Source organism: Paramisgurnus dabryanus, chromosome 18, assembly GCF_030506205.2.
Source record: "Paramisgurnus dabryanus chromosome 18, PD_genome_1.1, whole genome shotgun sequence".
Lineage (NCBI taxonomy): Eukaryota > Metazoa > Chordata > Actinopteri > Cypriniformes > Cobitidae > Paramisgurnus > Paramisgurnus dabryanus.
The window spans coordinates 4,466,172-4,490,921 of record NC_133354.1 but is presented as its reverse complement, the minus strand read 5'-3'; the positions used below and the strand labels follow the sequence as shown (position 1 = coordinate 4,490,921).

Here is a 24,750-nt window from a genome sequence, read left to right as displayed (position 1 = left end):
ATTTAAATCTGGCAACCCTGCACACTGACAATAATGATGACAGAATGTGATGCATATACAGTTTTTTGGTTATAATGCGCCATCTAGTGGACTGTTTTGACTGTACAAAGGAACTGTCCAGCTGTTTCAGTCATGTATGAAAATTACCATGAGATTTTTATTTTCACTCCTAGGGAGCACTTCTGAAAATATTTTTGGGATTCTTCTAAAAAGAAAAAAACAGAAGTAGACTTCATTAGAGTCTTACAATGAAACTCTTTAATAGCAGTACATCTGGATCCAAACTGAATCCACCTCACTTCAGTTTACATTGTACATGGCACTTTTTCTCTCTTTTCAAAATAAATTCATATACATCAGAGACATTTGGCCAGTGACGTCACAGACACTTGACAAAATGAATTCGACAGGGCGGATGTGTGACTCCTTGTTTTGGCATGCCAGATACACAACCGATCAAAACCCATTTCAGTACGACATCACACACGCTCACAATAACGATACATTCGATCTTAAAAGAAACAATAAAGAAACAAACTCATTTCTCAAGAAAGCACAATGTACAAAGCTTTGAAACATTACGCACATGCAGGGGTGTATTTTACCATGGTATACTCCTAATGTTTCTCTTTTATTTTCAAATAGGCCACATGTTTAGCTTAGAAATTCAAAATAAACATTTTATTACATAAAATTTGACCAATTTCGAGATTACCTTTCAAAAAAAGTACTGAAATAAATAACACCCCTAAACCACATCACCATCCAAAATAAACATCTATAGACATTAAGGAATGACTCTGTTTTAATAAATGCAACACCTATCTACACATACAGTACACATGAGACATTTGCATACACATCTGACAATAAAAAAGTGGTTCAACGGTTTCATCCAAAGGGCGACACTTTATAACATTTACACAGCAAGTGTTGCCCATTACAAGTTACGTCACAAAATAAATCCTTTACTTTCCTGACATACAGTACACACAACATATAATTCAGATCATCAGGCCTGAAACATACTGCGCTAATGCAAGTATGTGAATACAGGGGACAATATAATCGTCAGATTCTCATGGAGGTGAATTGCTGAGCATGTCTATAGCTTTATATCTTCATACCTGAATAACATCTGGTTTACTGGCTCAGACGTCTAACAGTAGCAATGATCAAAATTTTTATCAGCACACAGATTCACTAAGCAAGCATTGACACCTGCATTTGCATAGTTGCATGAAGTATGTTTCTGGCCTTAATGTATTCAGTGCATGCGAGGTCCGAACTCAGACCAGGCTGAATGGCTTTGTTATTCATGATGTGGCCATACTGTATGTTCTCTCCCACATCACTTATATTGCACAACTGCATTTATAAACCATCAGGATGTCTGGAATGTGATGAGAAGGCAGAATTAGGAAAAATAATCACACGCGTTACATTAAGCCATACGATGTTTCACTACAACAGGAGACGGAGGAATTTCAGAGGCAGGAGGCACAGATAGGAAGCGAAGGCCATTCAGTTTTCCGAGGAAGAATTTGCACGTGGAAAAGCGTAGCAGCTGGGGTTAAAGTTAAGAGTTGTTTTAAAACCTTTAACCCTGAAGAGAGACACTGAATGAAGTCTATTTGAGCTACACTAATGACAATGTTGAGCAGAGAGCGTTTGCGTTTCTTTTAAATCATTATAAAAAGCAGAAAATGTAAACTGGATTATTGTTTTCGTTCATTATTTAAGAAATGTTTTGGTGGAAGTCACCAGTGAATAAGACTACACTAACAATAAAAGCTGTTATCGCTAATGTCTAATTCCAAATAAACAAATTATGAAGAATTAACAAACACCTGATTTTTATTGGTAACCTAAAGTTGCTGAATGTGTATTGACATTAAAAATTCATCCGCCCAGCTTACTGTCCAAAACACAGATGTTTACTTTTTACTTTTTTTACCGTAGCTAAGGCATTAAACCCTTTTTAGTCTAACCTGGGCCGTAGGCAAGTCGAAACACCTGAACATAAAATGTAAATAAACCAATAAATCAACACATGATGTGGTCACCTCCCTCCGCACCCTGAGGGTTCAGAGGTCACGTACAGTAACAGTGAGGTCACATGAGGACGTTGGCACGAGTGTCGGGTAGCCGCAGACCCACCAGACCTCCGCAGACCAGAACAGATGACGCCAGCAGGATGGGAATGGATTTGGTGATCCCGACCAAAGAACCAAATATTAGATTTCCCATTACTGCCGCTAACTTGCACATGGCATTACAGAAACCAAAACCAGTCCCCCTACAGGAAAGCATTACAAGAATTATAAGCAGCATTTGGTGGATTATCAGAATCATTTCAGTACAGTTTTTATGTCTAAAGGCCTTCACAAGACTTATATACAGCGGGGGGGGAAATATTTGACACATCAGCATTTTTATCAGTAAGGGGATTTCTAAGTGGGCTATTGACACACAATTTCCACCAGATGTAGCCATCAAGCCATATATTATACAAAGAAATCAGAACATTTAAGTGTACAAGTTGAGTCATAATAAATAAGGTGAAATGACACAGGGAAAAAGTATTGAACACATGAAGGAGTTTGAATTTTTTTTGTGCTGATGCTGATGTGTAAAATACTTATTTTCCCAGCTGTATGTATGAGCATTATATGAATTTTGTGTATACCCATATGAAAGTGAATAACAATTTAAAACAAACGCTGTCAGATCAATGTGTGTGGTATATTACCCATCCAATCAGGTTTTCTGTTTTAGAAAGAAGGTGGGGGTAATGTTTGTAGCTTGATGCCTTTGAACATGTGCAAAGTCATGTGACAGGCCGCTAGGAATGCATGTGAATGTCAATGAGAGATTGTGCATCCACGTACCTTCTGTTGGTGGGGTAAAGTTCGGCCGTCACCACGTCTAGTGAGTTCCAGGCGGATATACTGAGTCCGTTATAAAGGCACAACATCGCTATCATCATTGATTCACTAGTGCCAAACCACAGAAAGAAACAACTGATGCCAGACAACACCATAGAGCCACCTAAACACAAACAATAACAACAAGAAGTTAGTTTTCACTTATTAAATATTTGGTAATGTCCCAGCAAGCAATTTTGCATTTAAAAGATGTCTAATAGGCAAAATTTGATCTATCAGTGAAAATTTTATAGGTGTCAAAAATAAATGAAATTATAACCTTGCAATACACCTTGTAATCAATGTTGGCTTTTGCATACATGATTGCAAAAATAAATTAATTTTGAGAAGTGGTTTACTCATAAAATGTATTTATATAAGCTGTTGCTTGCTGGGGTTGCAATGTAATAGTAAAGTTTCTCACCTAACATGCTCAGACGTCCGACTTTATCCATCAGCAGGGCGGAGACGATGTTGCCAGGCAACACAGCCAGCGTTCCAAGGAAGTTGATGAAATAGACCCAGTAGGCACTGTAGTCGTCATCGAATGTCATCTGACAGCCTGTCTTATTGTGCGCAAACGTGGAGTTGATCACAGAAGAGCCGATGAATTTTGAGTCATCAATATCTGCATAGAGCATCGGTAAACACAGTGTTAGTGACATTTATGAGACATTTTTTACGCAAACAGAAAAAGCTACAGTATCTATAGAGAAAGATACGGATGATCTGGTGTCCTCTTCTGGTAATAGTTAGAATTACATCATCTAAGTGAGGTGGTCTCGCACACAGGGTTGCCAAGTCTGCGGTTTTCTTGTGAAATTGGGTTAAAAGTTGATAGTGTCGTTTTTTCTTTGATTGTGTTTATGGTGCACAATATAACATGCGTTTATGTTTTGGGTGTAAAAACACAGTATTTTGCACACAGTTTAATTTAATCTATACTGCTGTTTTCAATGTCCTAAACACGGGCTGATGTCTTCCTTGTTTTATGAAGTCCCTCCTTCAGCAATACGTAACGAGTTCTGATTGTGTATCCGGTCCTTGTGATTCAACAGCAGCTTAGTGCATGTTGTAAGTAATGCAGGCATTATTTATGCCCTAACTGTAGGTTCACACCAGATGCGAGTTCAATGATTTGTTCAAGTAGATTACATACATAGTCAATGCAAAGACACGATCAGATGCGTCCTCGCGTAGGGCGATGTGAATGACGTGAAATGGGTGGCGCGTTTGCCGCAAAAAACACACGCTACTGCCTCAAACGCGTCTTCGCCCGAGTTGAAAATATTCAACTCAAGCAAAAAATTTGCATGACACGAACTTAAATCCCGCGAGTAATATATAGCGAGTAACGTGATGCCCTGCCTTTGGTGTGTACGTAGCATAACAGCAACCTTACACACCGACTTAAGTTGGGATCACGAAATGGGATCACGAAAAATGGCACCTTTAATACTGCTACTGTAGGCTGTGCTACTGTAAGTCCATGGGTTAAAAGAGATCCCAATAATGTGATAATTAGCATATTTTCCAGACTATAAGTCGCATTGTTTCATATTTTGGCTGGTGCTGCGTCTTTTCCTCAGGGGTGCCTTTAAGTCTGTATGAATTAATTTTTACATTTATGAGGCAAGAGAAACATCATTACCGTCTACAGTCGCGAGAGTCCGCTATACGTTGCTCCTGTATTTATGCAATTCAGTGGATTCAGTGATGTTGTATGACCAGTCCGCGAACTTGATGCTCGGTGGCTTGTTCAGTTAATTTAGCCTATTCAACCTTCCAGGTAAGTTCTGTATGCTATTGTTTATCTTGTAAATAACTAATAATGTTACGATTACGAACATCTATTCAGCCAACTGTTCTGTGTGCTATTGTTTAGTTGAATAACTTGCCTCTCCAGATGAAATGTGCGTTTTTCGGCGCAGATTTTGTGAAATAATTTTATAAATAAATGCCACATATAGTGCACTGCGATATGTTATATATATGTTATATATATGTTATATATATATATATATATATATATATGCTTTATATGTTATTTCGTCTGACTGACGCATTCATTTTTGAATGATGCGGCTTATACTCTGGTGCGGCTTATAGGTCGGAAATTACGGTAGCCCCGGGAAGGCAAATTTGAACAGATGTACCTCATCAAAAATGCAGATTTTACCCCTGGAACGCAATTTTTACCACCTCCTTGAAACGTGATTGGGCTAGTTTTGGGCAAGTTTTGAAAAGCAATTGGGTGGGTTTTGCCTTGAAAACATGGCAACCCTGCTTATATAGCACAAGACGAACTTTAGTTGGTTTAACCCTTAAAGATAAAACTATTAGTAAACATGAGCATTTCTCCAAACCTGCTTTCATCACCATACACACATATACTATTTCTTTTGTCATTTTGTTGAGTAGTTCAGAAATTGCTTAGAAACATGAATTTAGAGAGAACTCAATTTCCTATGAGGCCTCTGATCTTTCTTTCATAAGGCATGTTTGTGTTTGTTCTGCTGAGATTTGTAGTTTGTATGAAGTGGGCTTTTGAGTCAGCAGATCCTAAAATGAGCCAATCAGCCTTCCCAAAACACACGCCTGAAGCAAATCAAATCCTGTTATGAATCAATGTCAACACTCAAATGAAATGTACAGCACACACACGCATGCAAGCACAGACACACAGTTTCTTTCTTTATGAAACCTCATCATGTTAATTCATTTTTTTGTGGTTATTCTTATTGTTTTTAGGTCTTGCTATGTTATCAGTACTCTAAGCTTTAATCTTTCATTGGCCTAATGTATCTACTTGCCTCCAAATGCACATAAATTAGAGGTTATTTCAACTTCAAAGTCAAAGGTTTTTACTCCATTGTTATCTTTAAACATCAAACATTGCTACGAAAGACATTGTGTTCGTCTCAAATCATTCATCTCCAGGTATTAATCTTACAGAAGAGAATAAAGGACAAAGCCATTCATTTCTTTTACTATAAAACTACAAGAATTTCATTATTGTTCACAACCACTGTCAAAGATAATAAACCAAGTGATGTGATGTGTTTCGTAAGCCAATATGGTTGTAGAGTTTTTATTAACCTATCAACCACCTCCATGTCTAAACCAATAAGTGCAGGAAATGAGACAACACAACATAAATATGAGTTGTATTCACATGTACCTGTGTTATAGAAGAACGCCTCTATGATGGTGCAATTTTTAAAGAAAGAATTGATGGAGGTCACATCCTCAAAGTAACAGCTCTGAAATGTGGAGTCCACAAAAGTCACCGACTTAAACTTCATGCCAATGAACCTGAAAGCAGAAGAAGACAGCACAGAATCACAACTGACTCAAAACTATTATATCAATCAGCAAAACTAATATAAAAAAACCTTCCCCTCCTCCTCTAGAAAAATTTTAACATGTGCAACCAGTAAATATACCGCCAAAACATCTCACATCTCATTAATTCTCGTTGTGCTCCTTCTTGTACACAAAATGTTTTGCGCAATTTGATTGAATCTGTTCAGTAATGGGCCGCTGGCTGTGGATGGGAGCTGTGCTCTACAACAACAAAAGATAAGAGTTTCTTCTCCTCTATAGGGGCCAGATAAAAATGATAAAGTTGGAGGACAGAGGAAGAAAGAGACTAAGGGAGAGAGAGAGAGAGAAGAAAGGAGGAGGAGAGATAAGAGCTTTTTAATTTCCTGCACTGTGTCTGAATGATACATTAACTGAACACTAAGAGATTATTTATGAGAGAGACCACTGAAATACACACACACACACACACATGCACGCAAACACGCGCGCAAACACACTAACAATAGTTGAATAACTTCATGTGCTTTTGTTGCAAACTTAAGAGTTTCTGCAAACAAACGTATTAAGGTAAATAAGGAATAGATGAGATAAGTAAACAAATCTCACGGATGTGTGATCTTGGATGTGTGATGTAAAATCACATTGTGAAATATTTGCCTCTTTAATTCAAATGCATTTCCAATGTAAATCTGACCATAAATATTAAAATCTCACATAAACATAGGTAAGCAATAAGGTACAAGAGGTTGTGAGGAATGCCTGCAATCCCTACAGCCGTTACTTATTCACGATACAGCACTTGCCTCAAGTACCTTATTGCTTTTATAAAACCGTTACCACACAATATTAAAGTAAAAAAATACATTATTGAAACTTTCATGAAGTTGAAACAATAAAAAGCATTCCTTCCGCTAGAAAAATATAGTCCCTCACCATGAACAAAAATGTGTTCCAATGTGTAATATGCATGAAAGCTGAAATAAAAACAACAAACCGATACGTGTGGTTGCTAAGGCTTCAGTGATAAACAGAATCATTGGGTGAAGCGGTCATAGCTGTGTTTTATCGTGAATAAAGCACACCTATTGACCAATCAGAATCAAGGATTGGAACTAACCATTTTATAATAAGACATAAATGACCTTTTGATATTTATTACTTAAAAAGAAGTAACACTCAGAAGACCCACACAGAATCACATTTTTATAAACTGCTAATGGACATGTGGGTCACATTGCACCATGACCAGTGCCCTCTAAATGAGGTTCTACAGGAGGTTCTACTGGTTACCTGCTGTGTAAATGCAACAAGAACACCATATTTACATATTCAGTGACATGTAAACAAATGCAAAAGTTTTTATTGCAAGAAATATCCAATATTAGTAAATGCCATTAAAGGCAAGTGCTTTGCGCGAGCATGCGAACGGCCCTTTAAAGTGGGTTCTAAAGAGAGGTTCTAGATTGGGTTCTATGTGATGTTCTAGATTGGGTTCTAGCAGAGGTTCTAGAGTTGGTTCTACAGAAGGTTCTATTGGATATTCTAAAGAGGTTCTGGTTCTAAAAAGAGAGTTGTAAAGTGGGTTCCAAAAATAGGTTCTAGAGTGGGTTTTATAGGAGGTTCTAGATTGGGTTCCACAGGAGGTTCTAAAGTGGGTACTATAGGAGGTTCTAGAGTGGGTTCTACAGAAGGTTCTATAGGATATTCTAAAGAGGTTCTGGCTCTAAAGAGTGAGTTGTAAAGTGGGTTCAAGAGTGGGTTCTAAGAGGTTCTAGATTGGGTTCTACATAAGGTTTTATAAAAGATTCTAAAAAGGTTCTGGTTCTAAAGAGTGGGTTGTAGTGTGAGTTTAAAAGTGGGTTCTATAGGAGGTTCTAGAGTGGGTACTATAGGAGGTTCTATGGAAGGATCTAGATTGGTTTCCATAGGAGGTTCTAGAGTGGGTTCTACAGAAGTTTCTATAGGATATTCTAAAGAGGTTCTGGCTCTAAAGAGCGAGTTGTAAAGTGGGTTCTAAGAGGTTCTAGATTGGGTTCTACATAAGGTTTTATAAAAGATTCTAAAAAGGTTCTGGTTCTAAAGAGTGGGTTTTAGTGTGAGTTTTAAAGTGGGTTCTATAGGAGGTTCTAGAGTGGGTACTATAGGAGGATCTAGATTGGGTTCTACGTGAGGTTCTAGAGTGGGTACTATAGGAGGTTCTAGAGTGGGTACTAAAAGAGGTTCTATGGGAGATTTGGTTCTACAGGAGGTTCTCGAGCTGTAAAGTGAGTAAAAAACCTCTTGTAGAACTGTAAAGTGAGTTGTAAAGTGGGTTCTAAAAATAGGTTCTAGAGTGGATTCTACAGGAGGAGTGGGTTCTACAGCAGGTTCTAAAAAGCTTCTGGTTCTAAAAAGTGGTTTGTATTGTGAATTAAAGTGGGTTCTAAAGAGAGGTTCTAGATTGGGTTCTATATGAGGTTCTAGAGTGGGTTCTAGAGGAGTTTCTATAGTAGATTCTAGATGAGGTTCTATGGGGGTTCAAGAGGTTTTACAGGAGGTTCTAGCACTCTACTTTTTACTTACCTGTCATTGATGAAAACTCCATTTTTATGAATCTGGTTCTCCAGAGTGAAATTAAAGGTGAAATCTTCGGTTCTCTCATTATTGTGGAGCTTCACTCGAGACGCATATTCATCCGCCTGCAGGTGCTTTATGACATCAGGGAACCAAACAGACAGACCATAATACCTGTGCAAAGGAAGTGATATCAGTGTAAACCCCTGTAAGAATTCTGTAACTTTATTCTTGAATGACTGACTCCAGTTATATCCATATGTGTTTCTATGTGAATTTTTTTTATTTTGTACCAAAGTGAGTGAAAACATGAAATTATTAAGACTACAACAAAAGTTACATTCATTCAAAATAAAATAAAAAATAAACTTTTAAAATATAGTTATAGTAATTAGTCTGTTTTGGCAACTTGATTTCAAACAGGAAGTGCCCAATCTGAGTTTCGAGCCTCATTTCAAAATAGAATAGTGTTTTTTTTAAGTTTCGTAGTGTGATTTTTTAAGTAAACTGGGTACAGTACCTACACCAAAAACATTCAGTCAGGTCAAGCCTACATGCCTTTACCAGAATAATAAAATCATCCCTCCTCCTCCCCAATCTCCTCCTTCATTGCTCATTGCTCTTTTTTTCTCCATACACTTCTATTACAGGGGTTAGGGTTGTGTGATGTCTATAATCAGGACTCAGCTGTGTAATAATGTGTGTAAGTATAGTGGTTGTGAATCAGCGGTCAATCTGCTGTCTCACCCAAAAGACAGCGAAAACCAGACGATAGCCAACTTCATAGTGTTTTCCTTGACAGGGTGATCCCAACACTTCATGAACGTCAGCCAGATCTACACACACAAACACGCACCATTACATTAATGCATAAATCACACACAGTTTTTCCTTTGAATAAACAATGAAGAAATGCTGAAGCAAAGATTAATCAGCACAAAATTTCATCTGCTCAGATCACCAGATGGAGCTTTCGAAACCAGATCCTGAATGTAGTTGTTCAAACAAAAAAAGCAGCTTTTTTAAGTAAAATCAAGTGTTTGCCCACATGCTCTTAACTTTAGCACTGAGATTTTTGCTGATAGGCATTTGTGTATTTGATTATTTTTCCAATGTTGCAATGCTATAGAGAGAAAGAATCAGATGGCTGATTTAAGATCAATGTTTTCTTCACTTACTCCACGCAGTTCATTCTTGATTCTGAATAAGACTTTGAGTACAGGGTTGGTAGACTCTGACTGCATCTCGACCAGTTCATCCATCTGTTTTGGGATCTTTATACGATTGACCTGCAGGGGGAGACAGAGAGAGACATAAGATTACTGCACTTCTTTTAATGTCTGAGATTGTAAGTACAGTTCATGCTGTAAAACTTCATCTTAAAGCACAGATTGTAAGCATTCGTAAGCGTGTGTGTGAATGTGTAAGAGAGATAGATAGAGAGAGTCTCACAGTAAACACTTTCTCCGGTTCTCCACGAGCTCGCATGTTGGTGTCATGAATCTGTTTAAGAACCATCCAGGCCTCGTCATGTTTTCCCATCTGTACACACAGAGTACCAAGCATACATCAGTCAATGGCGATCATTATTATTATGATTATCCACATACAGCATTCAGAATTACAGTAAAGTGAAATTAGAGGAGACAGATGCATAAAGTAAAAAAAATGTAACCTGTCTATATACTGAAGGTGGATATTGTTTATATATCTGCCTATAATAGATATTATCCATACATTCATCCATCTATGATCCTTCATCTAACAATCATTGTATTATGCATCAGCACATATAAATAAATCATAATTGATTTATTTCTCCTGATTATATTGACAGTTATCATTAACACAGTTTAAGATGTTTTAGATTTTGTCCGAAATCTTTGTGACCCTCCTTTGAAAATCTATGTACGGTATACCGTCCCATGTCCAGAAAGGTAATAAAACATCAAAGTAGTCCATGTGACATCAGTGGGTCAGTTAGAATGTGTTGAAGCATCAAACATACATTTCGGAAATTCCAAAAATAACAAAAATTAAGACTTTATTCAGCATTGTCTTCTCTTCCGCGTCTGTTGTGAAGCGAATGCGCGAGACTAAAGTCACGTGACGTGGCTGACGTGTTATCCTCAGACATGTTTGCAAAGTTGTTTTTTTCAACTTACAGCATGCATCCCCCTCAGAATGTAAACGAAGCTCGAACAAAAAAAACAGCTGGGGCGCACCAGATAACACGTCAGCCGTGTCATTGCAGTCACTTTAGTCTCGCGCATGCGCTTCACAACAAAACCTTTAGAGAAAACAATGCTGAATAAAGTCTTTTTTTTAGAGCAAAATGTTTCTTTCATGTTTCAACACATTCTAACTGACCCAATGATGTCACATGGACTACTTTGATGATGTTTTTATTACCTTTCTGGACATGGACAGTACATAGATTTTCAATGGAGGGTCAGAAAGCTCCAAAGATTTGAGTTTTCCAAAGATGAACAGAGGTCTTACGAGTTTGGAACCACATGAGGGTGAGACAATAATGATATTATTTTCATTTTTGGGTGAACTAACCCTTTAAATCTGACAGTAAACAGTTTATATGCTCAAACCATAACAAAAACACACTCAGTCCGTTCTCTCTCTCACACAGGTTACCTCCAGATAGAAGCGTGGACTCTCTGGCATAAATGTCAGAGCCACGACAGCAGAGACACAGGGCAGAGCGCAGACGACAACAAAAACCCTCCAACTGTGAAACTGATAAGCTGAACCCATACTGAAACTCCATCCTGCACACACAAACATACACACACAGAGAGAAGACAAATATGTTGATTAACTTCAGGTGATACATTGTATACATTTGAGCATGTTACTGTAAGGTTTCTAGGATGTTCTGGATGGTTGCTAGATAGCGGGTTACTGGTTTAAATCAAAAGATTATTTTGTGAGAAGCCAAAACAGTTTAACCCAAACGAGAATGCAAAGTAATTTCAGCAGAGCGAGTGAATTTCACAGTGAATAAGTTTGTGTGTGTGTGTATGAGAGTCTATTAAGAAGTCCTCCAGGACTATACTGCTGAACACACATACACACATACACACACACACACACACACAGTGAAAAATAATCATTAAAGTTGTGATCGTTTTCCACACGACTGCTGGAAATGTCTAGAGGCGGAGCAGGACCATATGGTGCATGTGTGTGCGTTTTATTCAGAAGTGAGAAATGTTGAGAGCTGTGAGATTTCCTTACAGGACAGCTGTGGGTGAGCACAGATGAGAAACTCAAAACACCTTAAAGGACAGAAAAGTGTCTTCGAGCAGGCTAAGAAAACATTGAAATGAAGACACATGAATATGCAAATTTGTCCCCGCCTCCACTCAATCGCACCACCTCGTATTATAGATATGTTTAAATAGATAATAAATTCGGCAGTTTCAGACACTTGAAGGCTAAATCCGATTTCTCACAATGCATTCATGAACTTGCATACTTTGCAAAGCATTTTTTAGCGCTGATGTTAACACGTGTGAGCATCACAGAAGTGAAGCAGCTGTGCTGCAATCGTTTTAGTGTCGAGTCTATACGGCATTACATACATAATATCTATTGAGACTATCTTTGAGAAAGTCAAATTTTTGGAAAAAAACACAGCAATGATGCTGAATTATGCATTTGTGCATGGTTTGACTTAAAGCGTATTAACTCTTTCCCCGCCATTTACAAATCATTTCTCATTAACCCTGCCAATGATGCTTCCCTAACAAGTTTTTACGGCAATCCATATTTTTGCTATTATTCACTAGGTGGTGCTCTCCCTTAACTTATAAAACACTTAAGCATCCACCGATTCGGAAACAGCTAAATCGCTACGTATGTTTTAATCATCGTTCTGAATCTGATCTCTAACAAAAGTCCTTTACAAAAATGCAACAATCTCAGTTTTTTACTCAAAATGTTGTATTATTGAAGAAACATTTTAGAGGTTATAAAAAGCAAACAATTAAAGATATAATGAATTTTTTTAAATTTTTTGTTTGCTTGTTTAAAGCAGAGGGTCTGTTTTTTCATTTGATATATTGTATGTTTATATATTTATAGAAAAAAATTTTCTTTCTGGAAGACATTCATTCTTTCCCTGCCGTTAATTAAGAGAAAACATTTGCATAAAAAAGTGTTCTGATGAATTTCTATGTTAATCTGCAATACCGCGATTACCCAATTTATGAAAAAACTAAAGCCAAAACGTTATTTACTAATTTTAAACTCTGTGTATGTTTTGATAATCATTTTGAATCTAATCTCTAAAAAAAAATTCAGTAACACTTTACAATAAGGTTCATTAGTTAACATTAGTTAGTTAACATGAACTAATAATGAACTGCACTTATACAGCATTTATTAATCTTTGTTAATGTTAATTTCAACAATTATTAATACTTTATTAAAATCTTGTTACCGTTAGTTAATGCACTGTGAACTAACATGAGCAAACAATTAAAAGCTTTATTTCTATTAACTAACTTTAACAAAAATTTATAAATACCATAACAAATGAATTGCTCATAGTTTGTTCATGTTAGTTAATACATTAACTAATGTAAACTAATGAATCTTATTGTAAAGTGTTACCAAAATTTCTTCACAAAAATGCAATTATTTCAGCTTTTTGTTAAAAATGTGTATTTTTAAAGAAAAATACCCATATTTAGGAGTTTATAAGGAGAGAAAAAAACTATAGGATGAAAAGTTTTTATCCCGTTTTGCTTGTTTGTTTGTTTATTGTTTGTTTAAAAGCAGAGGGTCTGTTCTTTCATTTGATATATTTGTACAGTATGTTTATATATTTTTAGAAAAAAAATATTTCACATTTTGAGAAACTTTTGTAAAACTCACAAAAAATGCTAACGGGAAACTTTAAAAAAATGTCTGGCGCGGAATGAGTAAAAAATTTGTGTAAACCATAAAAATGCTGGCACTGTCTGGCAACAGGAGTGGGACTTTAAATTAATTTTAATATCATTCATATTTATGTTTTTAATAATATTTATAATATTATGAAATAATAATATTTCATATAAAAATGTTTTAATTAATTTAAAATGAAAATTAGACCACAAAAATATTGTGAAATATTTTTATTAATGTATTAATATTTATACATATGAATATGTATTAATATTTATTAATACACAAACACACGCACACACGCATGCTCGCGCACACACACACACACACACACGCACGCGCGCACGCACGCACGCACGCACGCACGCACGCACGCACGCACGCACGCACGCACGCACGCACGCACACACACACACACACACACACACACAGCTGTAGAGACACAGAGATACATTACCAAAGAGATAAGATATATTACATCCTTAAAGCTCTCTCTCTCTCTCTCTCTCTCTCTCTCTTGCATTTCTGCCTTCTCACATCCCATAAACCCTACAGGAAGAGCAGATTATCTGGCAGTCATTAAGACTGAAGTTATAAAGAGTTGATCAGTGACCACAGAAATCTTATAATATAGATAATGTGTGTAATAAAATGACTTCTTGGCACACTGAGTGTAAAGACATGCACACACTGTGAATAATGCAGCGTGCAGAGAAAGTGCATTCATTAGCATCACATCAAACATCTCTTACATAATAAAAACAGTCTAGACCAGCTTGACATCATACATACATTGATTTGTTGATATTCTAGTAGTTGTGTTAAATACGCCACTGACTACAGACATTATTGCAACCTTACAAATAACCAAATTAATTTCCTTTAGAAATAGATAACCGTTCTATTCATATTACAACCAAATCTCTTCTAAACTGTTTTTAGTAGGGAAAGGACAAAAAATTAACTGTTATTCTTATTTATTACACGGCTCTCTGGAATGCTTGATTCTGATTGGTCAGTTGAGACACTTGCAGGTTCGTTCTTTTCAAATAATAACCGCTCCAAAATAATAACGCATAGCCGGACTACTTGCACGAGTAAAATCGCTCCGCGCCAATAAAGATCAATAAAGATTACTGTCTGTTTGGCGCCATCTTGTGACAAACACTGGACAACCACGACAAGACACAGACAGCTTACTGAGACTGAACTTGACAAAATAGAGCATGACAGCTACAAAGCCAACACACACAAAATACAGAATGGGCATTAAAACTTCTCAAAGACTGGCTAAAAGAGAAAAAAATGGAGACAAGTATGAAGCAGAGGATCTTAATAAGGTATTACGATCATTTTATGCATCTGTGCAAAGTTTCACGGAAGGATAAAAATGTTAATTTAAAACAAATATGCCAATAAAATGTTTCAAATTCATATTCATGTCCAGTTTTTTTTCTAATGTGGCAAGTAGCCGTGTAATAAGCGGGATAATGTAGAGGCAGCCGGTAGTTATTGGGAAATAAGCCCCTTCAGTGTGATACAAGACCCTCCGCTTCGCGTCGGGTCCTGATCACACTGTCGGGGCTTATTTCCCAATAACTACCGGCTGCCTCTACATTATCCCTTACCTAACATTTGCCATTAGTTTTACAACTAGCATGAAAGTGAGCTTTGTAGGGATACCCATAGCTTCATCCTCAAAGATGTTTTTTATTATAAACGCCCGAAAATGTTTTCTCTTGAATATATTGTATATTTTTTTTTAAATTTAAAAACGCAATTTACATTTATGTAATTTTATTTCTCTTATTTGAGTTGAGTGAGATTCAATGTACGTAAACACATTATGCTTTTTTTGTTTTGTTACAGTGATTGTCATTAATACAACTGTGATTGTTTTCGCTGATTTTATAAGAGCATAAGTTTTGCTATAATGTTTGGAAGGGATTTATAACTCATTCTATAAAATTGTCAGCTTTTACTGTTGCATGCCAGCTCAATTTCATAAAAATCTTCTTTGATAAAAAACAATCATCGCCAGGATGTCAATTTCTACTTTAAAACAAATTTTAATGGTTGCATTTGAAATTGAAACCAACTTTAACTGGTCCCCCACACACACATAATTAACTGGATCTCCAGCGTCCTCTCGCCTCAGTCCTTCAGTGATGGAGTCACTGCGGCAGAACCGCTGTACCTGACCTCACAAACTGTTAAAACATAAGACACTAAGCCATTGACCTCAATTACCAGCCGAAGAAAAGAAGAACCGGAGAGAACCACACATTTTCCTGTACTGTAACTCATCCTGTTTCTACTCCTTCATTGAAATTGAGCTGTCATCTCTGCACTATGAAGCTGTGGTGATAATAAAGCACAGAGAGATGTTTAGCAGAATGAAGAACAAACAACACATCGCTCAGTGGAGTGTAATACCTTATGCTGACTGACTTATAGGCCCAGTACGTACGATTTTTGCATTTAAATACCTCCCTCCAAAAAACATGAGCACAGCGTTACATATTTTCTGTACTCACATTATCCCAAATGTTTTCAATAATGTTTAAATCCAGAGAATTAACGGTTCTCTGCCCCTATAATTGTTCGTCAATGAGGTCACATCCGGGTTATCCTCAGTAATTTTTTAAGGGGTGGTTCAATGATATTTCATACATTCTGACTTATTAACACAGTTAGAGTTGTTTCCTCACGCTAAATGTAGGCAAAGTGTCAAAAAAGCAAGTTTCGGAAAGATTTTTCCATTATGGGTCCAGCTGACGTTTTAGGGGTTTCTATACGTATCACTTCTTTATATGGGCACTTCCCCCGGAAAACCCCGCCCACCCGTCAATCAGCGGGAGACGCTAGAACTTGCAAACATCTTATCACACGCGACAGCTTTGTTTAATTTCAAAACTCAACAATGGCAAGAAAGAAGAATTGTGTTTTGGATGTTAGGAGAAGAAAGCCAGCCTTATGAAAACAATGGATTATTATCCAGGGTAGCAGCGGAGTTTTGCGTGTGTGTTTGATGCGCTGGATTTTCCCAACCGGGTCATGAGTTGCATGCGGTAAATAAGACTTCTGTCTTATGTTGGAAATAGGCGCGTGCATATTATATAAATGACACAAACATGTAGTGAATCATAAGTTAAACAGTGTTGTATAGTGTTGCATGACTCGTACTCGCTCCTCCCGCGGTAGTAACTCCTCCTTCTTCATTTTTTCGTACATTATCGGAAAGAATCGGTAAAGCTAATCTTTCTTTTATAAATCTGATTAAACTTAAGACTCTTCGGAGATATAAAGGATGTCATACTACTCTATAGGTACTCCAGATTAACATCAGAAATGCCGAAACAGTGTGTGTTACGTAAGCTTTCATAATCTAGGCCAGGGGTCTCCAACTTTTTTGTGAGCATGTGCTCCCACAACAGAAAAATATTCTGGAGGGCTACTTTTTTGATATAGTCTACTCAACTTTCTTGTTTTACTTGTTGATATGTTAATATCATGTTAACATACATAAAAGAACCCAAGCTAATGTAAAAAATATATAATAAATGTTAAACATAATAGTTAGTAGAATGTGCTGTGGCGGGCAGCTCACAGACTCTGTGCGGGCACCATGTTGGAGACCACTGATCTAGGTTATTTTCAGGCATACAGTATAAACAGCAACTAAAATATTCAATATAAAAGGTTTCTGGTTGCAACTTTGATATGTTTTTTTGATATGTTCACCATCTAATTTACTTTATTCGTGATTACAAAAAGGAAACACGGCGCACTACGGCAAGCAGCAGGTGTCCAAAATAACGGCTCCTTACTCGACTGCAGGCGGCAAACCTCGCCTAACAGTCTGTGCAGCGCTACATGAGCTCGAACACACCTTTATTCTTTATCGATTGATGATTGGTTCTTTCAACTGGAAGGCGGGACTTCTGTAAAGTCCCAAAGTGGCCATATTGAGCATTGCATTGTCCCCTATACATGATAGTATCATTGCTTAATCATGTTATATCCAATGTCTTTGGTACAAATCAAAATGTCTTGAAAGATATGATCATTTTTCTTCCAAAACATTCACTCATAAATCTAATTAAAGAAGCTACTTGCCTAGAATGATGTTAGTGAAAATAAAACAGCAATAAAGGGATAGTTCAGCCAAAAATGATATTAAACCCATGATTAACTCACCCCGAAGCCGTCCAAGATGCATTATGTCCATCATTTTTCAGATATTTTAGAAAATGTTTTAGATCTTTCAGTTAATTAAATGTAAAGTTAAGGGACTGTTTGCTGTAGAAATATCGACATTTAAAACTTTATAAATGAAAATAACTAGCTTCTGATAACGCCGCCATCTTAGTCTCATCCGCATGGCGGTGCTTACGGAAGCTAGTTATTTTTGTTTATAAAGTTTTAAATATGGATATTTCTATCAAATCACTGCGCGGATTACCCTCAGAAGGCCTTTGTTTATCATCCTGGAGCCGTCTGGATTTCTTTGGGGAAGGGTATATACACATTTTTTTAGACTTGAAGGACGTGGACCCCATAACTTCACTGTTTAGCAGCTGGAAAATATAAGATATTTTCTAAAATAACTGAAAATGTGTTTGTCTGAAAAATTATCGACATATGCATCTCGGACGGCTTCGGGGTGAGTAAATCATGGGTTAAATATAATTATTGGTTGAACTATCCCTTTAATCGCCACTTTTATGTACGCAGCAGTGACTGATGTGTATACACAATACAATCTTATACATGAATGCCGCTTATAGCGCAGGAAATTCCAGGGGAGCTCTCTGATTGGTCAGTTGGTGTTGTCACTCACCATAGTGTGGTATAATGGCCCAGGCCATGGCTGAGGCGTAGATCCCACCCACCATCCAGAACATACAGAGCCAACTCAGATGCTCTCCACGCTTCTCACGAGCCAAAAACTCAGCGAAGTATGAGAACACGATCGGAACGGCACCGCCGATCCTGAAAAACATCACAAAAAATGTAATATACGCACGCTAGCAGGACACAAATATCACATTTTTTTTTCAAGATCGTGCAGCACTATTTTAGTGATCAATAAAGTCATTTTCAGGCACATAAATAACATTTCAGGTTTATAAGATTTCGTGCACATTGAATATATAAAATCTCTTTTAAGAGCTACAGTAAAAGGTTTCACCCGCTTATAAAGAGAAAAATGAAATAAATAACAAACACATGAAAGGGAAGAAGTTGTGTTACATCACACTGAAAAGAGAAGAGAAATTCAGTCTGATCTAAAAAAAAAATCAATAAATCTCGATCTCTCCTCTCTCTCTGATCTCATTCCAGAAGATCAGTAGCTCAATATCAATAATTCATCTGACACAGTCATGAGATGGGAAAACCACAGTCGGCAAGAGAAAAATAGAGATAACTGAAAACATTTATATCATTCAGAACTGTGATAAATAGGATCCCATATCTTGTAAAGAACAACTGTGGTAGGTCAGTAAGTAGTTTTTTCACTAACCAGCATAAACCAATCTAGCACCAAAAACCATCCTGTCAGCAGAATAAATACTGTAAATATACTACCACATTATAGCACATAAACACCCAATAACATATTCAATTAAAGTGTGCTCATTAAAAAACAATTATCATTCATCTGTAGTTGTTGAACTGTGTGACCTTTGACCCCTCACTGCAGTTGTCTCTATATGAAGGGCCGAAATGATGGTGTGGAGTCTCCTGCAGGAGCCGGAGAGAACGCTTAAATTCAATTAGCAATAAAACCCTTTACTGTGCACTCAATACACACACACACACACACACACACACACACACACATACACACACACACACACACACACACACACACACACACACACACACACACACACACACACACACACACACACACACACACACACACACACACACACACACACACACACACACACACACACACACACACACACACACACACACACACACACACACACACACACACACACACACACACACACACACACACACACACACACACACACACACACACACACACACACACACACACACACACACACACACACAACTCTTAAATCATGGATCTGTGCCAGGAGGTTAAAAGAACTGTGACACTGCAGAAGCGCATGAAAAAGAGAGAGAGATGGCGAGACAGAGAGAAAGAAAGAGAGAGAGAGAGAGAGAGAGAGAGAGAGAGTCAGTATGTCTGCTTTCTTAAAGTGAGAGAGAGTCTGTGTGTGTGTGAGACAAAAGATCACACACTTCAAACAATAAAGATTATAAATAGCCTTTATTGCAACAATGCCGCAGAAGAACCATTTTTAGTTCCCCGAAGAACCTTTCAGTCTAAATTTTCCCTCTTATCTCTTTATAGTCTGTTGAATCTTTCTTTTTGAGAAAAAAATGAAAAGTTTAAGAACCACTGCCTTTATTTACTGAGATTAGAAAGATTATCTTGGTAAAGCAAAGTTGATTAAAGCAGTAGATAGATACAGTACATCATTTCTTTATTCAAATCAAGAGTTCAGGACAATGAAGAAAAAAAGACTCACCCAAAGCCTGACAGCATCCGGCAGAAGAGGAAAGTGCTGTAACCTTGAACGAATGATGACAGGAAGGCGAAGAAGCCATTGACAGACATACAGACCAGTAGACACTGTCTCCTGCCCACTTTATCTGACAGACCGCCCCAGAAGAACGCACCAACCATCATTCCTAAATACACAACACTACCTACACACAGAGAAAGAGAGGGGAAAAGATATTTATTTTTAAAGAAGGTTGTGAGGTAAACTATCACACGCACACACGTGTAAAATGCTGATCATGCACAATCAAACACATGTAACACAGCACATACGGTTCAATGGTTTTTCTCTCTTAGATGTGATAATGGGTTCATACAATCCTTCATTTAAGCTTAAATTGTATCTCACAACCTTTCAGTTGAAAGTTTTTGCATGATATGACACTTCAGGTATAGAAGATTGTTTTACAAAGACTCCTATCTCAGCCCAAATATAGTTTTCACTGCAAAAAAACTTTCTTACTTAATATTTTTGTCTTGATTTCAGTAGAAATATCTACAAATTCTTACATTAATATTTTCTTGATGAGCAAATTGACCTAAGAATCTAGTTTTTAGATAAAAACGATCAATTTGAAGTACATTTGTGCTTAAAACAAGCAAATAAATCTGCTAAAGGGGAAAGAAAAAAAATCTTGAAATTAAGATTACTTTTTTCTTAAACATTTAATTCAAGAAAAAATTTCTTACCCCAATGGCAGACATTTTTGCTTGTTTTAAGCACAAATTGACTTAAATTGTATATATTTTTTCTTAAGTCATTTTGCTTATTTTATTTTAAAAAAATCATGATATTTCTACTGAAAACAAGACACAAATACTAATTAGGAAAAAAATTGTGGTAATTTTGCCCAATGTAAGGGTTTTGTCTTGTGTTTTGTTTGGTTTTTTGGTTAGGTCTTTATTTTTATATGTTCTGTTTCAGGTCTTTTATTTTGAAATCTGGTCATGTCATGCTTCACATTCCACTTCCTGTTTATCAGTATATAACCGGTTTAATCAACATGATCTCACCAAGGTCTGTGGGATAGTCACGGAATTTTGTGCTCATTTTTCCGTGGCATTCTCACGGATCTCCGCATTTTTCCGTGGCATTCTCACGGATTGGTTACTCAACTGCTTTTTCCTATTTTCAAACCATTTTCGCTTCGGTTTAGGGTTAGATTTGGTGTTTGCGTTAGTATGTGACTTTAAGTATTGGTTTATACTATTTTTCAGATTTATTCTTTTTTATTTTCTAAACTTTAAACAATTGTCGCCTGGCGTTGGGGTTAGAGTTGGGTTTGGGTAGGGATGTCATTTCATGTAAATCTAACCCTAAACCGAAGCGAAAATGGTAAGAAAATAGGACAAAACCGTTGAGTAACCAATCCGTGAGAATGCCACGGAAAAATTAGCACAAAATTCGGTGACTATGCCACGGAAATTCGTGAGATCAGGTTGGTTTAATCTGTACATCTCACTGCGAAGTATTGCCAGAGTAACCCAAAGCATTCATATTCATAGTCTTTTCTTGTTTCTTGTTCATGGTCTGTTTTGTTTCTTGTTCTTGATCTGTTTTTGACCCTTGCCTGTTTATGTGGATAACGCCTTTGGATTTCCCTGTTTGGATTTGTTTGAATGCCTTTGTGGATTTTAATAAACCTTCTTGCACATGGATTCTCCTTTCTCTCGCTTTGTGTAAGCAGCCCACGTTGCACAGAAACACTTTTTATTCAGGGTTCCCACATTTTAGTTAACTTTAACTTCAAGGACCGTTCAAGGACTTTCCCGGTCCAATACCCTCAAATCCAAGGACTAAATGTGGGGACACATTTCAAGTGAGAGCAAGATTACATCGTGTTACATTTAAAGATACATTGTTACAGTTCCCTTTTGAGGGAACTCGCGCTGCATCACTGCGGTGACACTTTGGGGACGCCTCCAGGGGTAAGTGCGTCTGAATGTGTCAAATTTAACCAATGGTGAGGCTTAATGACAAAGACAGGGTGACGCGGGAGCCAGGAAGTATATCGCTATCTGAAATATTGACAAAGACTGCATTACAGGGATGCAAGAAGTATGGAAAGGGAGACGCAGCGTCTCGTTCCCTTCTCTTTTTGCTGAGCTATCCCTTTAAGTAAAATAGTCTAAATTGGATATGGTCTGAAGGCAATGATAGGATGTCAGTACATTTGCCAGAAAATGCCACTTGTTTTTTTCTGCAGGTTAAATCAGTCAGGTGTCTGCTATTCATAAGCTGTCAATCTGTAGGTAAGATTACTTAAAAAAATTTAATAGTTTTGGTATTTGAGCTTAGATCATTGAGCTAGTTTTGAGGTTGGTTTTAGGCAGATCTGGCAACCATGCATGTTCTATTACGCCATGCAGACCAAGCAAGAATGGCAAACAGCAACTATCTTTCATTCCTCCTGAACCGACAAAACATTGCACAAGAAAATGACGTAAACTGACAGTTTTAGAAATGGCTATAAAGTATAAAGAAGGTGGGATCTTATGCCTTCAATGCTAGCTATGGCTAGCCTCTACAAAATTTCCTATCCAACCTTTAAATAACTGACCTCATGTGGTTTACAGTCTGACCTCAGAACAGCAAGAATAAAGTTAAAGTTAATTTATTCATCACGGCCAGAAATGACTGCTTTACAGATGTACAGTATCGAGATTATCTTATGAGCAGCAGGTGTAAAATGATAACAATAAAAAAATGTGCTGTGGTCAACCGAATGGCTCGCTCTGTCCAGTGCCCGCTCAATAAATCCACTTCTGTCTCATCACACACGATACGGCTATAAAAATGCTAATTTATGTTGTGGTAGAAAGCGAAAAGCGTTTGCTGTGCACCAGCTGAACCAATGAAACAACAGAGATGCGTCTATCTTTCCATCGTTCTGCGCTGGCTTTAGCCTTATTCATCCTCGCGTTTGCTCTGCCTGCGTTATCTGCCTGCGCAGACGTGATGAGGTGAGCTGGTTATTCATTACACCTGACAGTGCTGAAAAGAAGCAGAAAAAAATTACCAGGAGACCGATTTCATTAAAGCCGCCGATTGACCGTGAAAACACTTTACATGCATAATCTCGGATGTTATTCTGAGGTGGAATTGTTTCTGTTTGATCGTGTGCAGTAAAGCTCTTATTAGGATTAATAATTCAACTACATTCATTCATTGTAATAAACTCAAGTGAAGAGAATGTAACTCACTTTGTTTTCAAGTGTTTGGGGTCGTTCAACAGAATTATTTTCTTAATACTGTCTGGCATAAGTGACAGCTCAGTTAAAAGAGGACCTTTACAAGACTTTTTTAAGATGTCAAATAAATCTTTGGTGTCCCCAGAGTACATATGTAAAGTTTTAGCTCAAAATACCATATAGATAATTTATTATAAGTTGTCACTTTGTTATAAATTTTGCAGGCAAAATTTTTTACATGCTTGCAGAGAATGGTTTACCGAAACTAAGTTACTGGGTTGAATTGATATTTTTTCACATTTTCTTGGTTGTTAGAAGCACTGGGGACTCAATTATAACATGAAAAAAGTCAGATTTTCATGATATGTCCCCTTTAAAGATCAGCATCAATATTATATTTCATGGACCACAAAACCATAAGTAGCACAGTTATATTTGTAGCAATAACCAACAATACATGGGTAAAAATTAGGGATGCTAAACAATTAATCGCGATTAATCGTTAGCAGAATAAAAGTTTTTGTTTACATCACATATGTGTGTAAACTGTGTATAATAAATATGTATATATATATAAAGATGAACACATTCATGTATAATTTTAAGAAAAAAAAAGGTATATATGTATATTTATATATAATATAAATTATATATACAAATGTATATACACATGTAAACATTTCTAAAACATATACATGCATGTGTGTACATTTATTTATACAAATTTATTATACACAGTTCACACACATATATGATGTAAACAAAAACTTTTATTCTGCTAACGATTAATCGCGATTAATTGTTTAGCATCCCTAGTCAAAATTATAGATTTTTTATGCAAAAAAAAATAAAATGTTCCATGAAGATATTTTGTACATTTCCTACCATGAATATATCAAAACTTTTTATCATTTTTTTATCATCTTTTTATCATTAGCAAAAGGTTGTGCTAAGGACTTAATTTGGACAACTTTAAAGTAGATTTTCTCAATATTTTGATTTTAGAATGTTAAACTTTGCCAAATATTGTCCTGTCCTAACAAACCATAAATGGAAAGCTTATTTATTTAGGTTTAGATGATGTATAATTGTCAATTTTTACATTTTGGATTTGTGGTTCATGGTCACATTGAAAAAAAAAAACTCTTGACAACATGTTTAAATTAGGTTTTCTTGAAATGAAATTAACATAAATTAAAATTAATTTAATTTTAAGAAAACTTGATTCAA

General features: G+C 36.7%; 1 protein-coding gene across 1 annotated transcript in view; it reads right to left on the bottom strand.

Moving 5' to 3' along the window:
* Nucleotides 1-235: 235 nt before the first annotated feature.
* LOC135721514 (synaptic vesicle glycoprotein 2C-like) overlaps nt 236-24,750 on the bottom strand; it is a 39,998-nt gene continuing 15,483 nt past the window's right edge. The window contains exons 3-13 of the mRNA XM_065243815.2: nt 20,294-20,474; nt 18,559-18,710; nt 11,457-11,590; nt 10,260-10,349; nt 9,986-10,096; nt 9,555-9,643; nt 8,817-8,981; nt 6,109-6,242; nt 3,352-3,555; nt 2,892-3,051; nt 236-2,299 (exon numbers count right to left, since the gene is read on the bottom strand). Coding sequence (XP_065099887.1) covers nt 2,116-2,299; nt 2,892-3,051; nt 3,352-3,555; nt 6,109-6,242; nt 8,817-8,981; nt 9,555-9,643; nt 9,986-10,096; nt 10,260-10,349; nt 11,457-11,590; nt 18,559-18,710; nt 20,294-20,474 — 1,604 coding nt within the window. The 3' untranslated portion in view covers nt 236-2,115. The remainder of the gene's footprint in view (nt 2,300-2,891; nt 3,052-3,351; nt 3,556-6,108; nt 6,243-8,816; nt 8,982-9,554; nt 9,644-9,985; nt 10,097-10,259; nt 10,350-11,456; nt 11,591-18,558; nt 18,711-20,293; nt 20,475-24,750) is intronic.